At 42.5% G+C, this 21,438-nt stretch overlaps 1 protein-coding gene across 1 annotated transcript; it reads left to right on the forward strand.

Moving 5' to 3' along the window:
• Positions 1-1,385: 1,385 nt before the first annotated feature.
• LOC306916814 (lipase maturation factor 2-like) lies at positions 1,386-21,269 on the forward strand. The gene is made up of 14 exons (XM_079494852.1): positions 1,386-1,637; positions 3,234-3,466; positions 4,509-4,537; positions 5,339-5,532; positions 9,003-9,181; positions 11,208-11,349; positions 14,217-14,351; positions 14,841-14,946; positions 15,477-15,576; positions 16,317-16,502; positions 17,661-17,832; positions 17,961-18,072; positions 18,391-18,499; positions 19,313-21,269. The coding sequence occupies exons 1-14, from the start codon at positions 1,466-1,468 to the stop codon at positions 19,640-19,642; spliced, it is 2,199 nt and encodes a 732-aa protein (XP_079350978.1). The 5' UTR covers positions 1,386-1,465; the 3' UTR covers positions 19,643-21,269.
• Positions 21,270-21,438: the final 169 nt, after the last annotated feature.

Raw genomic sequence — 21,438 nt, forward strand, 5'->3', positions numbered from 1 at the left:
GTCGGCGCTCGTAGCCTCGTAAAGGCAGTGACGTCCCTTAAAAGCGACAGGTTCTCTGTCTGCCGTCTCCCCTCTGCTCCGTTAACATTATGGGTAACTCATTCAAGTGGTAAATTCATATTATTTTAAAAGTAGCCTAACTACAGTTGAATTTCAATGGACTTCTATGGGCTGGCCTGCAGTACACCGTGCCAACGGACCAGAAGTGGGGACGCTGTCTCATTTGGGGGCGTGAAATTTGTAGTCCCAGTGTGTCTCTATTCTGAATCCATTCCAAGCATTAGTTTTGCACAAAAAACACTCCTTGTGCTAAAAACGGCCATAGACGTCACAAATGAGATGAGGTCAGCACATTTTTTGGCGCATTTGGGCAAGTGGCTATGGCAGTTTTTAGCCCAAGGAGTGTATTTTGTGCAAAACTAATGCTTGGAATGGATTCAGAATAATGAAAACCCACAAGTTTGACATGTCACATGCTACTTAAAGAAAAAGGAAAGTTTGACATTTTTGCCTGCCATAGGATGTTAAGGGGTCACAAGAAACCCCTATAAAAAAATTACCCAATACCGACAGCCAGTCAGCAAGTGGATTCACGAATGTATGTACAGTATATAGACAATATTTTAGGCCAATAAAAAAGACTATATACCAAATTTCCCACGTTAAACAAAAGATGGCTGCCGGACTAGAGGGGATGGGATACCCCCCCCCTCATGAAACTGATGGTGTCTGTCCCTCTCCCCTACTGTGGGCCATGACTTTAACTATACAGGGGGAAAAAAAGAAAAAACAATATATATATGTGTGTGTGTGTGTGTGTGTGTGTGTGTGTGCGCGCGTGCGCGTGTGTGTGCGCCCGCCACCCATTTTCTTATGTAGCACTGCCACTGTGGCCTCACTGTGGCCTATGTTTAATTGAATGTTTTGAAGAAAAATACCAAACTGATAGTATTTCCTTATTCTAGCTAGCCACAATGCCACATGTGAGTCATGACTGAGTTGAGAGAGTTTTTGACCTCAAATAACCCCGTGGATGATTTGGATTGTTGAGTACCACACTTAATGAAGTAGAAAATGTTGGAATGAATAATAAAGCAAATAGCTATCAGACATTGTGTGTTCATGGCCAGCCTTTTTAAGGATATATATATATATTTTGTGTGTCAAAGACTCAAAACAGAAGTCAAGGGCGTGTGTGTAGCGCGGTCCAGAGACAAACGACGGCTACATATGGCACGTGTGTGTGTGTCAGTGTCACGGAAAATAGCCGATCTACAAGCTCACATTACCATCCCAGCGCGACGCGTTCTGAGCTTGTAGATCGGCTATCTTTTAGGTGCGCGACACGGGCGCACGACGGAGTGCTTAACGCAGACTCGCAGACTTAACTCCTCCTCCTTCCAAAAGCCACTCATTTTTTTTCCTGAACTGGGAGCTAAGTGAGGCTTTGCTGCCGTGGGCTTTTATGCTTCAAGGAGAAGTTACTGTTGGAGTCCAGCTAGAAGAGATAGTCCGCGAACGATTGATTTCTTTTGCAAAAATGGAGGAAATTAGTCTATATCCGCGGCACATGTTTTTGTGGAGTATGGCCATCATTTACATGTTTGCCTTCGCGTCCCTGTATGTGCAGATTCCAGGTAAGATGATGCCAAACTGGTCTGACATCCAATGAATACTCTGTCCGCCCTGTTTGATTTCCTTCTTCTTGAAGCACACAATCAAGTAAACGCGCTTAATTCTGTTATTGCTTCACTCCAGAAATGTTTGTGACAATGAAGTAAATGAACTTGTTTCTGTGGTGTGCGCGCATTCAAAGCAATATACTTAACTTGTCGACTTTGTATATGCTGTTAAAAGTTGCTTTTTACAGTCCAGTTTTCATTTACTGTAGGCTACAATGAATCGGCACACATGCATGTTAGCGTCAGATCGCCATGCGGTGAATGAATCAGCATGTGTATTGTGTCCCTGTAGTTAGCCGCGTGGCATTTTGAACAGGCGTTACAGGATCATTACAATGGAGTGAATGGAGAGAGAGATTTGGGAATGGATCAGTCTGAGAGAGTCAGTGAGGGGCTGAGGGCACATCAGGACAAGTGACGTCAGTGGGCACTTGACTGACGTGGTGCTAGTGATGCAGTGCAGAGCCTATTGCTCTGTGTTGGTGGTCGCGGTAGCCCGGTGTACCATTTGAAAAAGTAGCTTAGAAGTACACACAATAGTAGCAGTACAGAATGAGAAGGCGTGTTCAAGGAATCAGAAGTTCTGATTTTTTTCTTTTTTAATTCATGTTAAAATATACATAGGAACAGAAATGCAAGCAACCACTTGTAATCAGCTGTCTGTCTGTCCTTTTCTAATCAGGAGAGCGAAACCTGCCAAATTCATTTAACAGCTTCAGTTTTATAGTGTTACAATACTAAGATTTGTCTGCTCTTTGTTTTTTTTGGGTTTTTTTTTTTATACGTAGAATGTTTATCCTGTGTGGGTTCTCTTCTGCTCCTGCTTGGATGAAATTAGTATTTTAAAACACAAATTACATTTTGTGTTTGCTATAAAAAGAACTGTTGAGATAACGGACACCTGTTACTGAACAAACACACTATGTAATTCTGACAGGAAATGATTCCAGGGCACACTCCATAAGGTTAATTTACCGGTATTGACCAGAACAACTTATTTTTTTCATTCATTTTTTCCCCAGCCTTCATCGGGGTAAAGGCCCCAATATGTTTTAACAAAACAATATCAGTTAGTTACACCCCCTTTTATTGAATTCTCTTATTCTACAGGGGGTTGATAACATAACATAACATTTCAATTAGTACACCGATTTAACTGAGAAACCGGGAAAGTTTAGATGTAGCTTTTGGCATTTGGTTATTCAAAAATAGCAGATATGCAAGCTCACAGCGTGTCAGTTAGTGCCATGCTGCGAGCTTGTCCACCTGGGGGGGGGCTGGGGGGCTGGATGGTAACCGCAAGGTTGCTAGTTTAGAACCCTGTGGGCTCTGCCAGAGTTGGTGTCGAAGTGTCTTTGAGCAAGACACTGAACCCCTAATTTCTCCCGATGTGCATGTTGGTGCCTTGCATGGTTTCTGCCGCCATCGGTGTGTGAATGTGTGTGTGTGAATGGGTGAATGTAATGCACACAATCTATGTAAAGCGCCTTGGATAAAGGCGCTATATAAATGCACCATTTACCATTTGTGTGTGTGTGTGCAAACGCTCAGGTCTGTATGGGGAGCAGGGGCTCGTGCCTGTGCCTGGGGTGGAGGAGCCGGGCGATGGCCTCCTGGCCATGCCCTTCCTGCTCTGGCGGAGCTTGAAGCTGGACGGACAGCAGCTGATGGAGCTGCTCAGCCTGCTGGGTGCTCTGCTGGCCCTGGGAGCCGCGGTGCTGGTGTCCCTCAGGAACAGCGTGGTCTATTTCACCCTCTGGAGCCTCTACTTCTCTCTGTGTCAGGTATGCTGGGCTGGGGTGCTTGAATGGATGATGGATGGATGATTTCTTTTTTTAAAGTCATTGAACACAAGTCGTTTCCCAAAGCGGGAAACGGGACCCATATGTTGGTCGCGGACACATTTATTTATGGGTCCCTTTTATTTTTTGTTTCCTACATTTACTACTTCTTTTTTTTCAAGTTTTGATGTGATTATTATTTCTTTTTAAGATCACACAAGTAGGCCAACTCCCACAAGCAGTGGCAGATACAGTAACGTCTGACTGGGCCTGGAAAAATGTGGGCGGGACTGAGTTTTACAAAACTTGGATACCTTTTTTTTCTCTCCTCACTCTATTTGGCTGCTTTCCACAAGCGGCGCATGGAAAAAATTGGCGCGGCATGTATTTTTAGCAGAGGTCGCACCTTAAGGACGTCAAGCATTGGTGCTTCTAAGTTCTGGGCCACTCCTATGATGCTTTGTGGAATCAAGCATTTCACGAATCAAGAACCATGCATGCCTATAGGAGAGTTTATGTATGTTTAATGGAATTCAGATTGGATGAGGGGAGAGGACTTAGGTTGAAGTAGGGTTCAATGCTGACCCAGTAGTCTTTACGAATGTGAATGATGGTATGCGCTTGCGTGTGACGTGAAAAGCATAGGGGTTTCTGCGTAGTTCTGGCAGGGTATAAATAGTGCCCATGATTTGTTTGGAGGGGAAGGGAGTAAAGGTGAGCTTTATTGCCTCCTGAACATCTGTTGTTCCCAACACCAGGGTAGCCAGCCAGCGCAGAGATGGCACATCATGGTCGGACCGCGACACTACCGCGCACGGTTGAATCAAGTGTTCAGTGGGGCAAGCTGTCAATTTGGGTGGGCCCTGATTGGGCCTGGGCCTACCTAGCCAGACATCCGTAGATCCACCCCTGCCCAAGTAGACTAAACTCTACACTGAGTAAAAATGCCAACATGCATTTGTTTACCAATTAAAATGAATTTGTAAAATATACTGCCTGCCTAGTATAACATGTCTGGTTACTCCTGAATGTGTTATGTTTACAGGTAGATAAAGACTTCCTTCGTCTTCCATGGTAAGTTGCCCCTGATTCCCTGTACCGACTTGCCTGATAATCTGTACTCTTTTGCAATGCAAAATTACATTAACAATGTCCTAATGTAAATAATGTGCATATTAATGTATAAAACACAAACAACTGTTTTAATAACGGTTGTCTAAAGTACTCCATAGGACAGAACTTTCTTAACGACCTGAATCATTTCATGTCAAGCACGGTGCTATCCTTTTAGACTAAGTGTCTGACTGTACTGTTTACATTTCTACCTAATAAAGTATTCAGTCAATCGATCAATGAAATTGGATTGTTGCCTGTTAAATTGATGCATCAATCAAACTAAATGTATCCCTAAAAAGTATGGCACATCGCAAGGAGTTGTGGTTGTCTGAATTTACCGGTAGTCTGTTGTATTTTATGTCTCTAAACTGTTTTAAGTATCGTTATGTACATTACACACTTATTTCAGAAGAAATAGGGGAACTCTGAACCCCTAAATGCTCCCAAAGAGCAGGTTGGTGCCTTGCATGGTTTCCTCCACCATCGGTGTGTGAATTGGTGAATGTAATGCACTGCACAATCTTATGTAAAGCGCCTTGGATAAAGGTGCTATATAAATGCACCATTTACAGGTTATCATTTGGCAAAAAATAAGCGCACATTCGACAGAAATAGGCTGAACATTTGATCTACAAGCTTAAATACGTATGACGTACAACAAAGTATTTTGTTTAATACGTTTGCAGGTCAAATTGTCCAGTCATGTTGAATGTGGCCATCAGCTGAGCTGATGTTTTATTTGTCCCTTCTATGATACAGGGACAGTCTTCTGCTGGAGGCTGGCTTTCTAACAATCCTCATTGCTCCACTCAACCTCCTGGGCCGGAGTGCCTCCTCCTACCATCCGAACAAAGTGACCTTCTGGCTGGCCCGCTGGCTCCTGTTTCGCCTCACCTTTGGCTCTGGAGTGGCCAAGCTGGCTAGCTACAGCTCCTCCTGGTGGGGACTCACTGGTTAGTGACAGCAGGGCCCCTACCCATCAAGCGTCTCAGAGTAGTAAAAGTATACATTAGTATACATTTTCAATATGCAGACTATGTTGTTCATCTATTGCAATGATTACTGTATGTAGTATCAATAGTCCATTGAATAATACATAGCATTCACCATGCTACAGTAAGCTATACTGAAGGCCTGTTGCATCTGTTTCTCTCCTATTGTTGCACGTCTTTTAAAAGAAACACAGCAGTAATGTAGTGTGGCTACATTACTGCAACGGAATTGCGAATTATAATACAAGACAAGACAAGTCAATTCTTCAGATTATCTTTTTTAGTTCAAGGACACTATTATCAAAGTGCTTTCTTTTTTTCCTTGGTTTTTTTCATTAGTAGTTCCTCTACAAAAATTGTACGGGATGAATCCATCTGATCAATGAAGCTCGATGCAGGAGGCAATATTCTTGCAACTTTTAAAGCTTTTGGCAAAAGAGAAAATGCAACTTTGCACCAGCGATGATGATTTGGTTCAACCATTTTATAGGGTCACACATCAACATCTAATTGCTCTTATGCACCTCAAAGACAAGAAAGAAAAATACACATCCAGAATTCTGGTATAACAAAAGTTTAAAAAAGATCACACCTGTGTGAACTGAGTGGTGCAGTGACGTCACACACTAACCATAGCAACCGTGCTCATCTGTACGTGGCCCCACGTACAGGTACACACATACACAGATACAGACAAAGCTGGTTGTTGGAGTGGGTTGCACCACTCAAAAAAAAGATCATGGCTGACGAAGGCTCCTGCTGAAACTTGCCTTGGATTCTAGTCTAACTCTTTGTTTGCGACTGTCTTTCTCTTATTGCCTCTATCTTGATAATGATTCATTCATTTCCCCACCTCTCCACATCATGCCATGTAAAACAAGTTGCATGCAAAATTGCAAATCGCTGATTTCCCTGGAGGCAATAAGGAATAAGGTTGTTGTCAAATGAAAACGATGCTAGAAAATGGCTATGCAAATTTTGATGATTATGATGATGTGACCAAATGGCCCAGGTCTGCTTACACTTTTTTTTCCTCCCTTTTTGAGTGGTGCAAACCACTCCAACAACTGGCTTTGTACCCGTGTTTGTTCGTACCAAAAAATGAGCATGGTTACTATGGTCACTCAGTTCACACGGGTGTGATTTAAAAAAAATTAGCATGGTTACTATGGTCACTCAGTTCACACGGGTGTGATTTCAAAAAAATGAGCATGGTTACTATGGTCACTGACATTACGTCAGACCACAGCTGATCAGGCTATATAAGACCTTGCACCACTCAGTTCACACGGGTGTGATTTTTTTAATCAGGTGGGGCTGGCCAGTGGTCTATTGATAATTATATTATATAAAATACAGTGTATATAAAGACTTATTTATCAATGTTGGTAGTTTTAGCCTATAGTAGTCTATTAGCTATTTAGTTTGTTCTGTCTATCTCTTATACAGTATATGTGCACACGTGACTTCCTTCCTTGTATCAAACTGTAGATAGGTCAGTACTGTTTGAATGCACAGGAGAAAAAGTCCTACTCGCTGTAAGTGGTGGTAGGAAGCTTCAGAACCTCCTCTTATGGCATAACTCAGAGGTTCCCACTTCCTAGCCTTTTCTGGATCAGGGCCCACTTGAACATTTCAAAAGCGCCAGCGGCCCTCACAGCTGTGTTAATGGTCAGATGGGTGGGCCTTTTCAGAGCATGTTTATTTTAATGAAAAATCGTCGTGTCGTGTTCCGACTTCGTATTAAGTTGAATGATGTGTGCACATGGCATGGCTGTTCTATAGTTTTATAGGGATTATACAGATTATGTAGTGTATATAATGCAGTACATCATGTGAACTTGCATTGAGTAGTGTATTTCAGTTCCATGTTCATTAATTTAGTTAAGTTACACCCACGGGTAGAAGTGGGTGAGCAGCACTGATGTTATAGAACAGTAGCCTGGCTAATAAGCCAGACTCAAATCACACTGTGTGTGGTATTTGAGTCTGGAGATGCTGTGTATGGATCTTGTTTCCCGGGGGGCGGGTTCAAACATTTTCTCTTTGACGCAATTGGTTAGAGCTACTGTCAGTCAAAGGTCTCAAGCATTGAACGTCAATGTACCAAAGCCCGCCCATATTGCATACCGTGTCCCGATTGGCCACACCAGTTCTCTGGTGTAGGAAATGGGCGTACAATTGAGCCTCTCCAGACCGTAATCCGCCGGCTGATTCGGTCTGGTTTATTAGCCAGGCTAATAGAACAGGGCCCGCAAACCTTGATAGGAAGTGCCATATTTTTTTTCTTTTTTTTGATAGCCATTTCAACATGAATGATGCCACATCAGATTTCTTTTGAAATATATTCTTTCACATCAGGACATTGTAATGGACATCAGACTCTGAGCAATAACACCACTCCCTCCCCAGTCAGGGGATGGTGAGACATGGCCAAAGTATTTCCCAGGGGGGGGTCCCCAGCCGAAAATGTTGAGAACCCCTGCTCTAGAGCAGACCAGGGGTTTTCAACTGATTGTGAACCAGGGACCACCAACCGGACTAAGGGCCGATTCATACTCCTATATTACCGCTGTTTCGGCGCTGTAGTGCCGAAATGATTTCGGCTCGTCAGAAATTTTCAGTACACCGAAGAGCCGCCCCCCCCGAACCTCAAATTACGTCACATTGTAGGCTCTACAGCGCCGAACCGACTTTTATTCGGCTCTAAAATAGGAGTATGAATCGGCCCTAAGAATCAACCTGTGGACCTGTTGTGTTGAGATGGGATATGGGCTAAGATTAGTGCTTTCGTAACACTTGCTATGCAATGCATCCACTGTTTCTCAACTGATGATCCACGGACTACTAGTGGTCCATGGCATAATGGGCCATTAGGCTTGCAGGTGTGTGTGTTTTCTTTTTGAGAACCACTGATCTATTCCTATCCCACGGTTACCCTGACCTATTAGTCCATTCTCTTACTTTATCCAACCTTCCATTTCCATTAAACTGAGGGTAACTGATAATACAGTAGTAGGCTACTGATAGAGCAGACACACGATGACATGATTATAAAATGGAATTTTCTAATACACATTTCCTAATAATAATGACTCAATCAGGCAAGCTGGTACACTTACCTTTCTTGAGATTCTAACTCCCTTTTCTGTGGAATTTCTTAACCTCAGACTTCCCAGTAACTCAACTGACAACACGCACTTCCCACGGAACAGTGCACAAAAGTTTAATGTACTGCTCCGTGGAAGAAAATACAAAATCTTCACTTCGCTACATTACTAAATGCATCGTTAGGGACCGCATGCAATACCTTCACGGACCACCAGTGGTCCACAGACCACCTGTTGAAAACCCCTGTTCTGGAAGACCATAGTCTTCTGGACATTAAGTGATGTATGTCTGTCTGTCTGTCTGTCCATCTGTCCCTATAGCGGTGAGTGACCTGCTGGAGACTCAAGGCAGTCCCACACCTCTGGCCTGGTTTGCCTACCAGCTGCCCGACTGGCTCCTCAGGCTGGCCACTGTGGCACATCTGGTGTCTGAAACCGTTGTGCCTCTACTTTACTTTGTTGAATTCCGTCGTCTCCGCTTGGGGGCCTTCTACATACAGGTGACTTTGAGAACAATGGTCTCTAAATGACTGCTTCACTTCCTTTTTTTCCCCCCTGACCTAAATAGTAGTTGATAATTATGGCTTGAATTATACATTATCCCATTCTGGGCGGGAACCCCTTTTGGTGTTAGCATTATGTTATGCTTTAGCTATTGAAAAATAGCAGATCTACAAGCTCATAGCGCGCCACCGAGTGGCGCGCTATGAACTTGTAGGTCTGCTATTTTTGAAAAATCGAAGAACGACTGACATAGAAACATAGCTTTTTCAGAAAACTGTCAGGATTTAGAAGACATTTTTAGAATCTGATCTCAGGTCAAAATGGGTTAAGACAAATATGTCATGTATTGTTATGAGTCCTGAAGAGATGTACTGTAAGCATGTCATGTTTACAAAACGGGGATTGGCTCATTGACTCCTGAGAAGGATTAGCATTAGATACTTTTAGGCATGTAACAATTTATTGTAAATCGGTTAAAATCGATTCAAACTGGTAACCATTCAAATCGATTTAATAAAATAATTATCGTCATGCAAACGGTAGAAAGCGTGTAAAAGAAACAGAAGAAAATACAGATACTTTGTAAGATAATTGATTAAACAAGAATTGATTAAATCAATTAATTACCAGCTGCATTATTATTACCTTTTGCTATTTTATGGGAAGACATTTGGTTTAGTAGGGAAAAAAAGAGCAGACCAAGTACAGAGCCAAAGGTCAAGTTTACAAAGCATTGAGGGTTTAAGTGGTTAAATGTCTAAAACATTAACATGAAATCCAACATTAATAGAAAAGATGATACTGATGATAGAGCTGTCAAACAGGTCTATGTACTATCGAACACTTTTGTACATGTAGTGGGGGTCCCTGCTTCATCTCTCTCGGCTAAAGGCCTATTCATACTATTCATGACCAAAAACAGAGACATGTGTTTAGGTGAGCGGTGAGTCGCTTACCACGTACTGCAGCGTGATGTCATGTTGTAGTTTTCGGTGGTCACCTTATCACCTAAAATGGGAGTATGAATAGGCCTCCCTGGCCTGAAAAGAAAAAGGTTACTGTATTGTGTCCCTGTGTGTGGACCCTACGTCTATGTCACTGTATTGTGTCCCTGTGTGTGGACCCTACGTCTATGTCACTGTATTGTGTCCCTGTGTGTGGACCCTACGTCTATGTCACTGTATTGTGTCCCTGTGTGTGGACCCTACGTCTATGTCACTGTATTGTGTCCCTGTGTGTGGACCCTACGTCTATGTCACTGTATTGTGTCCCTGTGTGTGGACCCTACGTCTATGCCACTGTATTGTGTCCCTGTGTGTGGACCCTACGTCTATGTCACTGTATTGTGTCCCTGTGTGTGAACCCCACGTCTATGTCACTGTAATGTGTCCCTGTTTGTGGACCCCATGTCTATGTCACTGTATTGTGTCCCTGTGTGTGAACCCAACGTCTATGTCACTGTAATGTGTCCCTGTTTGTGGACCCCATGTCTGTCACTGTATTGTGTCCCTGTGTGTGAACCCAACGTCTATGTCACTGTAATGTGTCCCTGTGTGTGAACCCCACGTCTATGTCACTGTAATGTGTCCCTGTTTGTGAACCCCACGTCTATGTCACTGTAATGTGTCCCTGTGTGTGAACCCCACGTCTATGTCACTGTAATGTGTCCCTGTTTGTGGACCCCATGTCTATGTCACTGTATTGTGTCCCTGTGTGTGAACCCCACGTCTATGTCACTGTAATGTGTCCCTGTTTGTGGACCCCACGTCGATGTCACTGTATTGTGTCCCTGTGTGTGGACCCCAAGTCTATGTCACTGCATTGTGTCCCTGTGTGTGGACCCCAAGTCTATGTCACTGTATTGTGTCCCTGTGTGTGGACCCCAAGTCTATGTCACTGTATTGTGTCCCTGCGTGTGTGTGGTGGACCCCACGTCTGTGTCACTGTATTGTGTCCCTGTATTGTGTCCCTGTGTGTGGACCCCACGTCTATGTCACTGTATTGTGTCCCTGTGTGTCTCAGCTTGTGAGCGGAGTGGTGTCCATGCTGGTGACCAACGTGTCCGTCGTGACCCTGCTGTCCATGGCTCTGAGCTTCTCCCTGCTGGACGATGAACATGTGAGGTCCTGGCTGGCTCGCGGCAAGAAGTACCGGAGAGCCAAGAGTATGTACCGGTAACCCTCTCATCATCATCAGTTCTGTTTTGTTTTTTTACGTCTGGAGACTCCCGTCCAGGACTGGCTGCAGACGCGCCTCCTGCACAAGACTTGGCTCCGATCTGAACCTATTTGATTTGGCTTTAGGGACCCATTGTGATCACATGCCCTTGCTGACGTAGACCCCGAGTAGGTTTCGGACCCATGACCTTCTGCATGAAAGGCCTATGCTCTATACAAATTGACCCATACATCGGCGGAAATTGACCCATACATCGGCGAAAATGGTCATATAATAAATTAGTGTTATCGCATCCTGGTGCTACACCTGCATGCTGACTTATTCTCAAATTGTAATTATTGTGGCCTGCATCGTTGTGAAAAGGTCCTGCAGTTGTTCATATCGCTTTGTCAAGTGAACAACACTACGGGACCTGCACTTAGGGCGTGTGTTATGAAAAACAGGTTACCCACAGTCCTATTAGATTGAGTATCATTCAGACCCATGTTTCTCAACTGGTTACTTACTAGGATTCAAATTTGGAAAAATGATATGGTAGTATTCTTCAGTGAAAGCTGTTGCCTCACCAGAACATCTTGTGATTCATTCATTTGGATCCTGGCCAACCTGTTGAGAAATGCTGAATTAGATGTCTAGCTCATTCTAGGCCTGTCACAATTATTACATAATCGCCATGTTGAGAAAGTTTCATACATTTTTAACAATGGTGGAAATAGAAGATCTACGAGCTTGTAGATCTGCTATTTCCACTATTGTGCAAGCCATTTTGAGTATAAATTATTTAATATGCCGTATTTTGGCCATAGCACATTTATTATTTTGATTATTGGTATCATTCAGTGTTGGTAATTTCTTTGTATTTGCGCTTTCTTTTTGTCATATCTGCCCCAGTGCAACTCTTGTTTACAAAGCCTAAAAGCCGCACAATTCAATCCTTTAATCGTAATCATTAATTTGTATGACAACTAATCGTCAAGTAAAATGTCGTAATTGCCACAGCGCTAGGTCATTCATTTCCTTACAATGGGGGGGGGGGGGGGGGGGGGTGTGACAGACAGACAGACACACACACACACACACAGGCCGACACATTTTGCTTAGTAGGCGTTGAGCTCGGCTGTGTACAGCTCGTTAAGTCAACAGCACTGTCCCTGGGCTGAGATTTCAGGGTTAAAGAGGGGCGTTTGCTAACATGCACAGGCTGGAGTATCCTGACACACTGGTAGCATCATGGTTATACTGAGAGCAGTGTTGGGCAAGATATTCAAATTATTAGTAACTAGTTATACAGGTAGCTACTACTGCTTTCAAAAACGTACTAGCAAAACTTAGTTGCTAGTAAAGTTACTACGGTAGTTGAATTTGCATTACTTAAAGGACAACTTTAGTTTTTTTTTCAACCAAGGTTCATGTTTTAGGTTGTTATTAGAGAAAGTAAAAGATGAGTGTTAATTTTTTTTCATTTGATGCTTTCTTTTTTTAGCTGTTTTTGACAGGGGGCGTGGGCATTCGAACATGGGATATGTCTTTTTTTACAAAATGTTACAGCGACCTTTTTTTTAAATTATTTACTATAGTCCTACTAGACTCCAAGAAATTACATCTGGCCACAAAAGATCACAGGATCTACTGAATGTGAAGGTAGCCTACTGGGGGAAGCCACACTGTGTCTTAGGCTCAATATGTCAGTTTGACAAATTCAGTAAGTAAGGTACAATGTGAACAGCTGATGACTTATTTGCAATTAATCAGATAAATCATGCGATTAAAATATTTTATCGTTGGACAGCACTAATGCTGCTACGGCACGTGACAACCACTCTCGATTTTCATCTATTGTAGCTCTAGCCTGGCTCCAGCACTGCATCACTAGCCACGCCCATTAAAAAACATGTTGTGAAATGAAATGAAAATTCAGGCTTAGTGTCAGGCTACTGTAGTTCACTATGTGGAGAATTAGTTAAAATATGTATCATGTCTTCAACAACAACATTGAAACAGTCTTTTTAGTTCTACCTGGCTGAACATTAAAAACAGTGTACAACAGAGTACAACAATTCAGTCCTGCAACAATTGTACAAAAGTGGAAAATAATTCAAAGAAAGTGGGAGTAGAAGTAGAATCGGAAAGAAAAAAAAAGCAATCGGCTCATGATGAACCTTTAGTCCTAGTCTGAAGTTGTCGGTTATTTTTACAGAAAGTAATGAATAACTCTCCCATTCAATTGTCAATAACTGTAATGGCGTTGCAGAACTGCAAAAAGTACGTCAGTAGTTACCTCAAAAAAGTAGGTAGTGGTACATTCCACTAACACATTGGTCCAAATACTGACTAAGACTGACACCATTTTAACTGTAGTTCTGTAATGCTTTAAATGCGTCGTTTACTTAAAGTCACAAACATTTGCTTTCAGGGTTTTAAAATTGTCATATTTTGAAAAGAGATAAATCAGGAAAAAGACAAGCAGTGGCAACACAGGTTCTAAGCTGTGCTAAAACCCATTTTTTTGACCTAGCTTTTAATCACAACCCAGTTTAATTTCCAACCTTTTATTTTGAGCACCTCTTAGCACCTCTATTATATTCATATGTACCCACTTGACATTGATGTATTGTTTTTATTTGATTGTATTGCTATTGCTATATGTTTTTTCTTGACTTGTACAGCACTCTGGTCGATGACAGTTTTTAAATGTGCTTTATAAATAAAGTTTGATTTGATTTGATATTCGAACCCAGGACACATGCACACTGACTGATTGTGCCACCACCAGGGTGCCATGTTTAAGTTTATAATTTGGTGACACAGCCTGATCTAATGGTTTTTTTTTATTGACCGTCTTTGTGTCACCAGCTTGGAGCCAAACCCTGATGTCCTGGTTGACTCTGCTGGTCGAGGCGGCTACCTGTGTTCTCATAATCTATGGCACCATGACGCTCTTTCAGCTGAAGCTCAACTGGGAGGCCAAAACCATATCCTCCAAAATAGGTGGGTGCTGCTAATGACACGTCTTCTTACAAAGCATACACAGAATCTCTGTGCTTATGTATGTCTGTCATGGTATCTCGAGAACTCTTCGACCGACCGACTTCAAATTGGAGTCAATGACCCAAACCAGCAGTTCCCAACCTTTATTATTATTATTTTGGTACATTGTTTTGTTTGTTTTAATAATGTATTATTAAAATCTTTGAACTTTGACTTCAATATTTATCGGAATCACAATGAGAACACAGTTTTCAAGGTTTTAAAGAAAATAAAAGTTATCAATACAATTGATAACAATCAATACAATCTTTGTATACAGTGTTTTGCCAATTATATACTGTGTGGGGGCCGATTTGCATTATCCTGATGGCCCACCAGGGGGCCCCGTCACACAGGTTGGGAATGTCTGATCGCCTAATAACAGGTCATGCATGCTTTCAGTGGTGAAAACGAATTGAACAGCTCACAGAGCTCTCCATCTCCTTGCAGCCTTCTCTAAGCACCAGTTTGCAGAGGTGTTGAAGATTGTGACGGTGCCCAGTATCTGGATAGGTGTGCTCTCTCTCACCTGGGAACTGGTATCATCCATGCTGGAGTGAGTTCACTTTCAATATGTTTGTTGTGCACGGGGCCTGTCGCAAGATATTACATAATCGCCTCGATCGTAGTTTTCAGAGATGATGATCATTTTATTTTTTTGCATAATCGTCATTATGAATCAATAAATCATGAAAGCGAATCCATTTAAAAATAGCTATAGCCTAAGCCGATCTACAAGCACGCAACTCTCAATGTGGCACGTTGTGAGCAATTAGATTACCTATTTTTGCTATTTTTGAAAGGACACATTTTTTAATTATTGGTAGCAGCCATTGTCAATCATTCCGGTGTATATTTAAGACCGTTATTTGTCCCACATCCACCCAGTTCATGCCAAAATCACAATTAAAATGTTGATCACAATAATTTGTAAATGTCTAAGATGTCATGACCGTTACGGCCCTCATCCTCATTGTACGACGGCTGCAAATGAACAGGATTTGCCGTAATCCAGACAAAAGGAGTAATAAAAGTGTGGGTGCTGTTTAGTTCTATTAAAAGTGTGTTTCTCTCTCTCTCTCCCAGCACGGTGGTGAGTGTGAGGGGTGTGTTCTGGAAGCTCTGCGCTCTGCTTCAGTGGTTTGTCTTCGGTGCTGCGACGGTTGCGTTGTTCACCCTCAGTGTGGTAAGTTAAGACAGGCCAACCATCACCTGTTCATCTTACTAGCAATCCGTTTATTTCTCCCCATTTATTAATTCTATCAATTCTCATTTTCCCATAGCTTCATTTGATTGTCTCATATTTGATTTGATTGCTGCCGAGCCAATCAAGAGAAGCTATGGGAATATGGGCCGGAACAGGCCACGGGTATGATGCCACCTTCTGCAAACCTGGGACTACAGTTATGCACAGAGTTATAGACGCCTGTTATGGCCCCTGGCCATTATTATTATTGTGATTATTATTAGTATACTTTTGGTATACTTTTCCCCCAACCCCAACCAACTACTTTAACCAGTGACTTTGATTAGGGTTTGATCCCTTCGGAAAGGATCCCTTTTGGGTTTAGTTATAGTGTTACATTGTTGTTTGTTAGCCTACGTTTTGTTGTTTTGCCAATTCAATTCAGTCCATTTTATGTCAACTTTTATTCATGAATTCACTTTTTTGTTAATAAATTATCTTTTTGCACAAGCCGCTGCTTCTCATTTCAATATGTAATATACGGGTCTTTGCCCCTATATACGGGTCTTTGCCCCTAGACACTAAGGGTCGTAACATCTGTCTCCTCTGACACATGTGACGCCGTCACCGTCAGTCTTAGGTTCGTTAAACCTGGCGCTGAAGAGCTTCACTGGAGGCACTTCTTTCCACCTGTACACAAAGTTGATTCTGATTGATTCCCTCTCTGTTTCTCTGACCAGGTTCCGTACACATCTATGGAGCCGCTGTCTAGCAGTAGAGTGATTCCTGAGGTGAGGAAAGCCTACAGCTTGGTGGTGCCCTATAGGCTAGTCAGTAGCTATGCCCTAACTGGCATCATCAGCCAGAACCAAGGAGGACGGCCTGAGGTGGTTCTAGAAGGCAGCATGGACAACACCACCTGGAAGGTAAAAGGTCTACTTTAGAGATCCCCCTGACTTCTAAACTTCTAACCCAATTAAGCTAAAGACCCACCTTTTTATCTCACTTTTATCAGTCTGAGGGTGATTGATTGTCATGTTTTCATAATGACCACTGTATGTATTTAACTTTGTATTCTCTTACACTCTTACGATTTGTCTGTTCATTTTGCCAACATGTTTTCCTGTTTTAGTATGTCATTGCTTTATCATGCATTATCATTTTTGGCTTTGTTGGACTATGTGTGTCTGTGGCCTTGATGTTGTTGTCGTCTTTTTCCTTCTTGTTAGTAGTCTAGAAAGCACTTTGAGTCAACTTCTGTTTTTAAATGTGCTATGCAAATTAAGTAGGGATGTGCCGATGAGACATTTTGGCCGATATCGATATCTGATTAATTGCTATTATGGCCGATAACCGTTATTAGCGATGTCGATACCTCATTCTGTAATGAAAAATTATAATTTTGTCCATTCTGAAAAATACATGTAACAGGGTGTCTGCACTGCAGGCTTAGGCAAGTCAGATTTAACTTAAATACCTTTTTATATTTAATATTGTGAGCTTGTAGATCTGTTCAAGCTGTTACTTTGGGCTTGTTTATCTGTAAAGACAGACCGATTAATCTGACCGATTAATTAACACCCCGAGCGGCAAGGACTGAGTTCTCCGTTCTATCAATTAGTAACGCCCAGTGCTCAGGACGGAGATTAATAAGCATCACTCCACAGGCTGGGAGTGTCTGTTGCGCAACATTCAATGTCATTTTCGGTTGGGACGTCATCGAAAATGTTCCCACCCATTTTAGCCGATGAGACTGAAAATCTTAAAACGTGAATAACTCTTGATCAAATCATTGTCCAATTCTAAGCAAAGATTACGTTTTTGACCTCGGCAGTGTTTTGGCTACATGTTGCTACTTCCCAAAATGGCATGGAGCCACCTTGAAATAGGTCCTGAAGAAACAAATCGCTGGGCGTCCTGATTTAATGGTTACAAATACCCCCGGGCGTTTGGTGTGTTAATCGGTCTGATTGATTAATCGAACCGATGCTGATTAATCTAAAAACAACTCAAATCGGCAGATACCGATGTGTTTGCCGATTTAATCTCCCATTACTAAAATAAAGGTGACTTGACTTCTCCAGGAGATCCAGTGGATGCATAGGCCTGGTAATGTGGACGTAGCACCCCCAGTAGTAGCCCCCTACCAGGCCCGGCTAGACTGGCTGATGTGGCAGCAGGCAGGCCAGCAGGTGGTGCCAGCTGGCCGCTGGTTCACTGGCCTCGTCCACGCTCTGCTGCAGGGCAAGAAGGATGGTGAGCTACATAATCGCCCTAACGCAGTTGTTTTGAGATCATCACAATTATTTATTAACATTTAGCATAATCGTCAATCAATCAATCCGTCAACATTCTGTGTGTGTGTGCATGTGCATTCGTTCTAGTGGTCGGGCTGCTCCAGAAAGACCAGGACCAGTATCCGTTCAGTAAAGCCCCGCCCACATATCTCCGAGCTAGTCTGTACAAGTACCACTTCACTGGGAAAGACCAGGATGGGTCAGTACTCACCCTTACATTCAGCCCACTCTATCTATCTATCTATCTATCTATCTCTATCTATCTATCTATCTATCTATCTATCTATCTATCTATCTATCTAAATACAGATTTTTGAAACCGTGTCAAATTAGTTTTCATTGTGGTACCGATAAATGTATTGTACTACGTTAGTTCCATTGATCCGAGCCATAACGCATTATTTTGTTGACTGTTTTTAAATGCCGTTAATAAAGTATTCAGTGAAAAAAGCACTCGTAGAAGACCACCACTGCCATAAAAGAGTGGCGTTTTGTTTTTGTGCATGTTTGTGAGCAGGTCTAGTCCGAAACAATGGTGGAGGAGAGATGTGATAGAAGAGGTCTATCCCACAGTGCGCTTGGGTGATGCTACCCTGGAGGGGATGCTAACACAACACGGACTGAATGTAAGATATGCTTAATAATAATTTAGACCTATTTGATCCCGTGGGGCATATTCAGTTTTCAGCTTAACCCAGGAACACTAACGCTGGGTGATTTTCACCTGGATAATTATGTTTATGTTGCTTGCTGATGTCTGAGGTGGATGGCTACTTTCAGGATGCTCAGTGACGTCATAGAAGCTAGGCGTGTTTCCCTGCCCACATGTCTGTTTTTGTCTACAAGCAGGTGTTCGGGTGAATTCCACCTGGGGTTGATGCAATTTTCACTGGACCATTCATTTTATTTTTTGTAATATTTTTAAAATAATACCAGACTATTTCACCGTTTGCACCCTCATGACATCTGTTTTTTGTGTATTTATTTATCATGGTGAAATTTCATGTTGAAATATTAAGGTTTAGTGTTCTAGTAGGGTTAAAGGAGTAGTTCATAAAAATAAAAAAATTACACACCCTATGAAGCCTTGAATTAATGGAGATTATTATTATTCTCATTCCTAAGCCAATAATTTGATCGGTCAGTCAGTAGGAGATTCTATTAATGGATGTCGCATGCAAGAGACCCCCCCCCCCCCCCCCCAAAAAAAAACAGCACCCCACTCGTGACATCATGTGGTAGCCAAGTCTATGGACTTTGCTTTTAAGCAGTGACGTTGTGTGACAGCCACAAGAGGGCGCCCCTCACAGTGCCTCACTTCGCATGAGTGTATTTTGTTTTTCCTATGCTCCAGCTTTGTGTGTCCTCATGAGCGATGATTTGATTGGCTGAGCAATGTGTGGTTTTTACTTTAATGCACGATAATGTCCTCTGCACAGGAAGAGGTCCAGCACCGGTCCGATCCAGAATCGTCTCTTGTCCAGGTTCTGAAGCGGCTGCGGGGACATGTCCAGGTTCTGCCCGGGCCACTGGTGCTCCAGTCTCTCTTTGCCGCCGTCGCCACCGTCTGCCTCCTCAAGTCCCTGCTCTCCTGGGACCTTAGCGGTGGCGGTGCTAAGCGGGGCCGCCAGGCCGAGCCCAAGACCAAGAGGCCCAAGGAGCACCAGGCCGCTGCGTCCATAGAGAAGGCCTCCGCCATGGCCTCAGGCCACAAGGCGGACGTCTCGACCAGGCAGGATTCTGAAAAGAGCCCCAGGAAGAGGAAGTGATGTTAATCCTATGTGATTTTCAAACATTTTCATGTCAAGGAGGACCGCCCCCTCTCCCCCCCCCCCCCCCCCCCCCCCCCAATTGGCGTTTTGTGCCAGGGAACCCCATGAGTGAAGATGTATGGTAAAAAATGTCCAAATTATTCATCTTTTTACCATTTTCGAGATTTTTCAAAATGTATCAACAATTGCAGATCTACAAGCATTTTTATGGGGACCCCATGGAACCCCATCAAGGACCCCTGGTGGTTCTGAATTTGAGAACCACTGATGTACTGCGAAACGTCCTGCATGTGCCCAGATGGATGGATAACATGTTACAATCTCTCAGGTTTTTTTTGTTTAGTTTTCCTCATGCCAAACAAGCCCTTTCCAGCTCCATTTTCAAACTTGGCTACAGTACAAAGCTTACTTCTGTTCAGTCAGCTACCATCACCTGATATCATTACTGTCTGGTGTAAACCTCACTTTTCATTGGGTAAATATTCACGAAACCCACTTAACCAGTCAAAAACATAATAATAATTAGGCCTTATAATAATCTCACGTTGTGAGCTTGTAGATCTGAAGACTATCTGTAAACTACTTTTGATAGTTTTGTGTGACGCTGCAGCATGACGGAAGTAGGAAGTTAATTTATATAATTTAAGACGGCAACAATAACGTTGCGGTCGGGCAGAAACCTCTTATAAACATATTTTAACTTTTTGTGTTTTTTTTTCCCCGTAAATGAACGAACGGCCTACTTGATCACACTACAGCGTCACCTTTAATTTTACAGTCTATGGAGCGTCACACAAAAGTATCAAAAGTAGCAGATCCACAAGCTGCGGAGCCCCACGTTTTGATCTTGTAGATCTGCTACTTTTGCATTTTCTTCTATATTTGCATCCTGAAAATAAACGGCCTTGAACATGTGAGGTTTCCACCTGACAGACGATATACAGTACTAAGCATGTACACTATGGGACAAACTCTCAGGTCCACTGTCTCTGCATCTTAACTGTAACTTACTGCACTATACTGTCCGAATTCGATGGATGTGTGTTAGGTTTTTGGTGCTACTGCTACATGTTTTTGTCATGCAGTAGGTCGGCCTATTGTGCGATATGAACATAATATAATAATAATAATGCTAAATATCACAATTTGTTACGGTATTGTGGAGGGTGACTATCAAGTGTTTTCACAAAATATTTACACAGTTATTTTTTATAAATAATATAATCGGTGATCTGTTTAATAATAATTAGATACAAGGCAAATGATAGAATGCCTACAATAGAGGGTATGCGCATGAATAAAGTGAGTGGCAAAGTGACTTTAACGTTGTTTAATGCAAGGACTTTTCTGTTTGGATGTATGGGCCGTCAATGCCAGAAAGTAGTTTTTTGCCACTTTGGAGTATGATGTCACGTGCATACTCTCTATAACAGTCAAGTATGATCAGAAAAGTATACCTCTTTACTGTAATTGCAGCCTTTAAAACCAGGAAAAGTCAACATTCATGTCATAGCATGGTACTATCATCTGTCTCATATCACCATCTGTCGGTCGCTATTAAGTTCTGCATGACATTATTGTATAACACAGGGGAGCATTGCAGTAATTAAAAAAAGCTGGAATACGGAGGTTTCTGCTTATATTAGCCCAGCCGATTCAACCTATGCTTGCAGAGGGATTTGGAGAGGCAATAGTTGGAATTTATTTTTACGTTACTGCCCAGATTTAGAGAAATATCTAATTTAAAACTAGAAAACTGCTCCTCGGAGCACAGGTCTCCCAACAGGTCAGGA

This window comes from Electrona antarctica, assembly GCF_951216825.1.
Source record: "Electrona antarctica genome assembly, chromosome: 23".
In the NCBI taxonomy this organism is placed as follows: domain Eukaryota; kingdom Metazoa; phylum Chordata; class Actinopteri; order Myctophiformes; family Myctophidae; genus Electrona; species Electrona antarctica.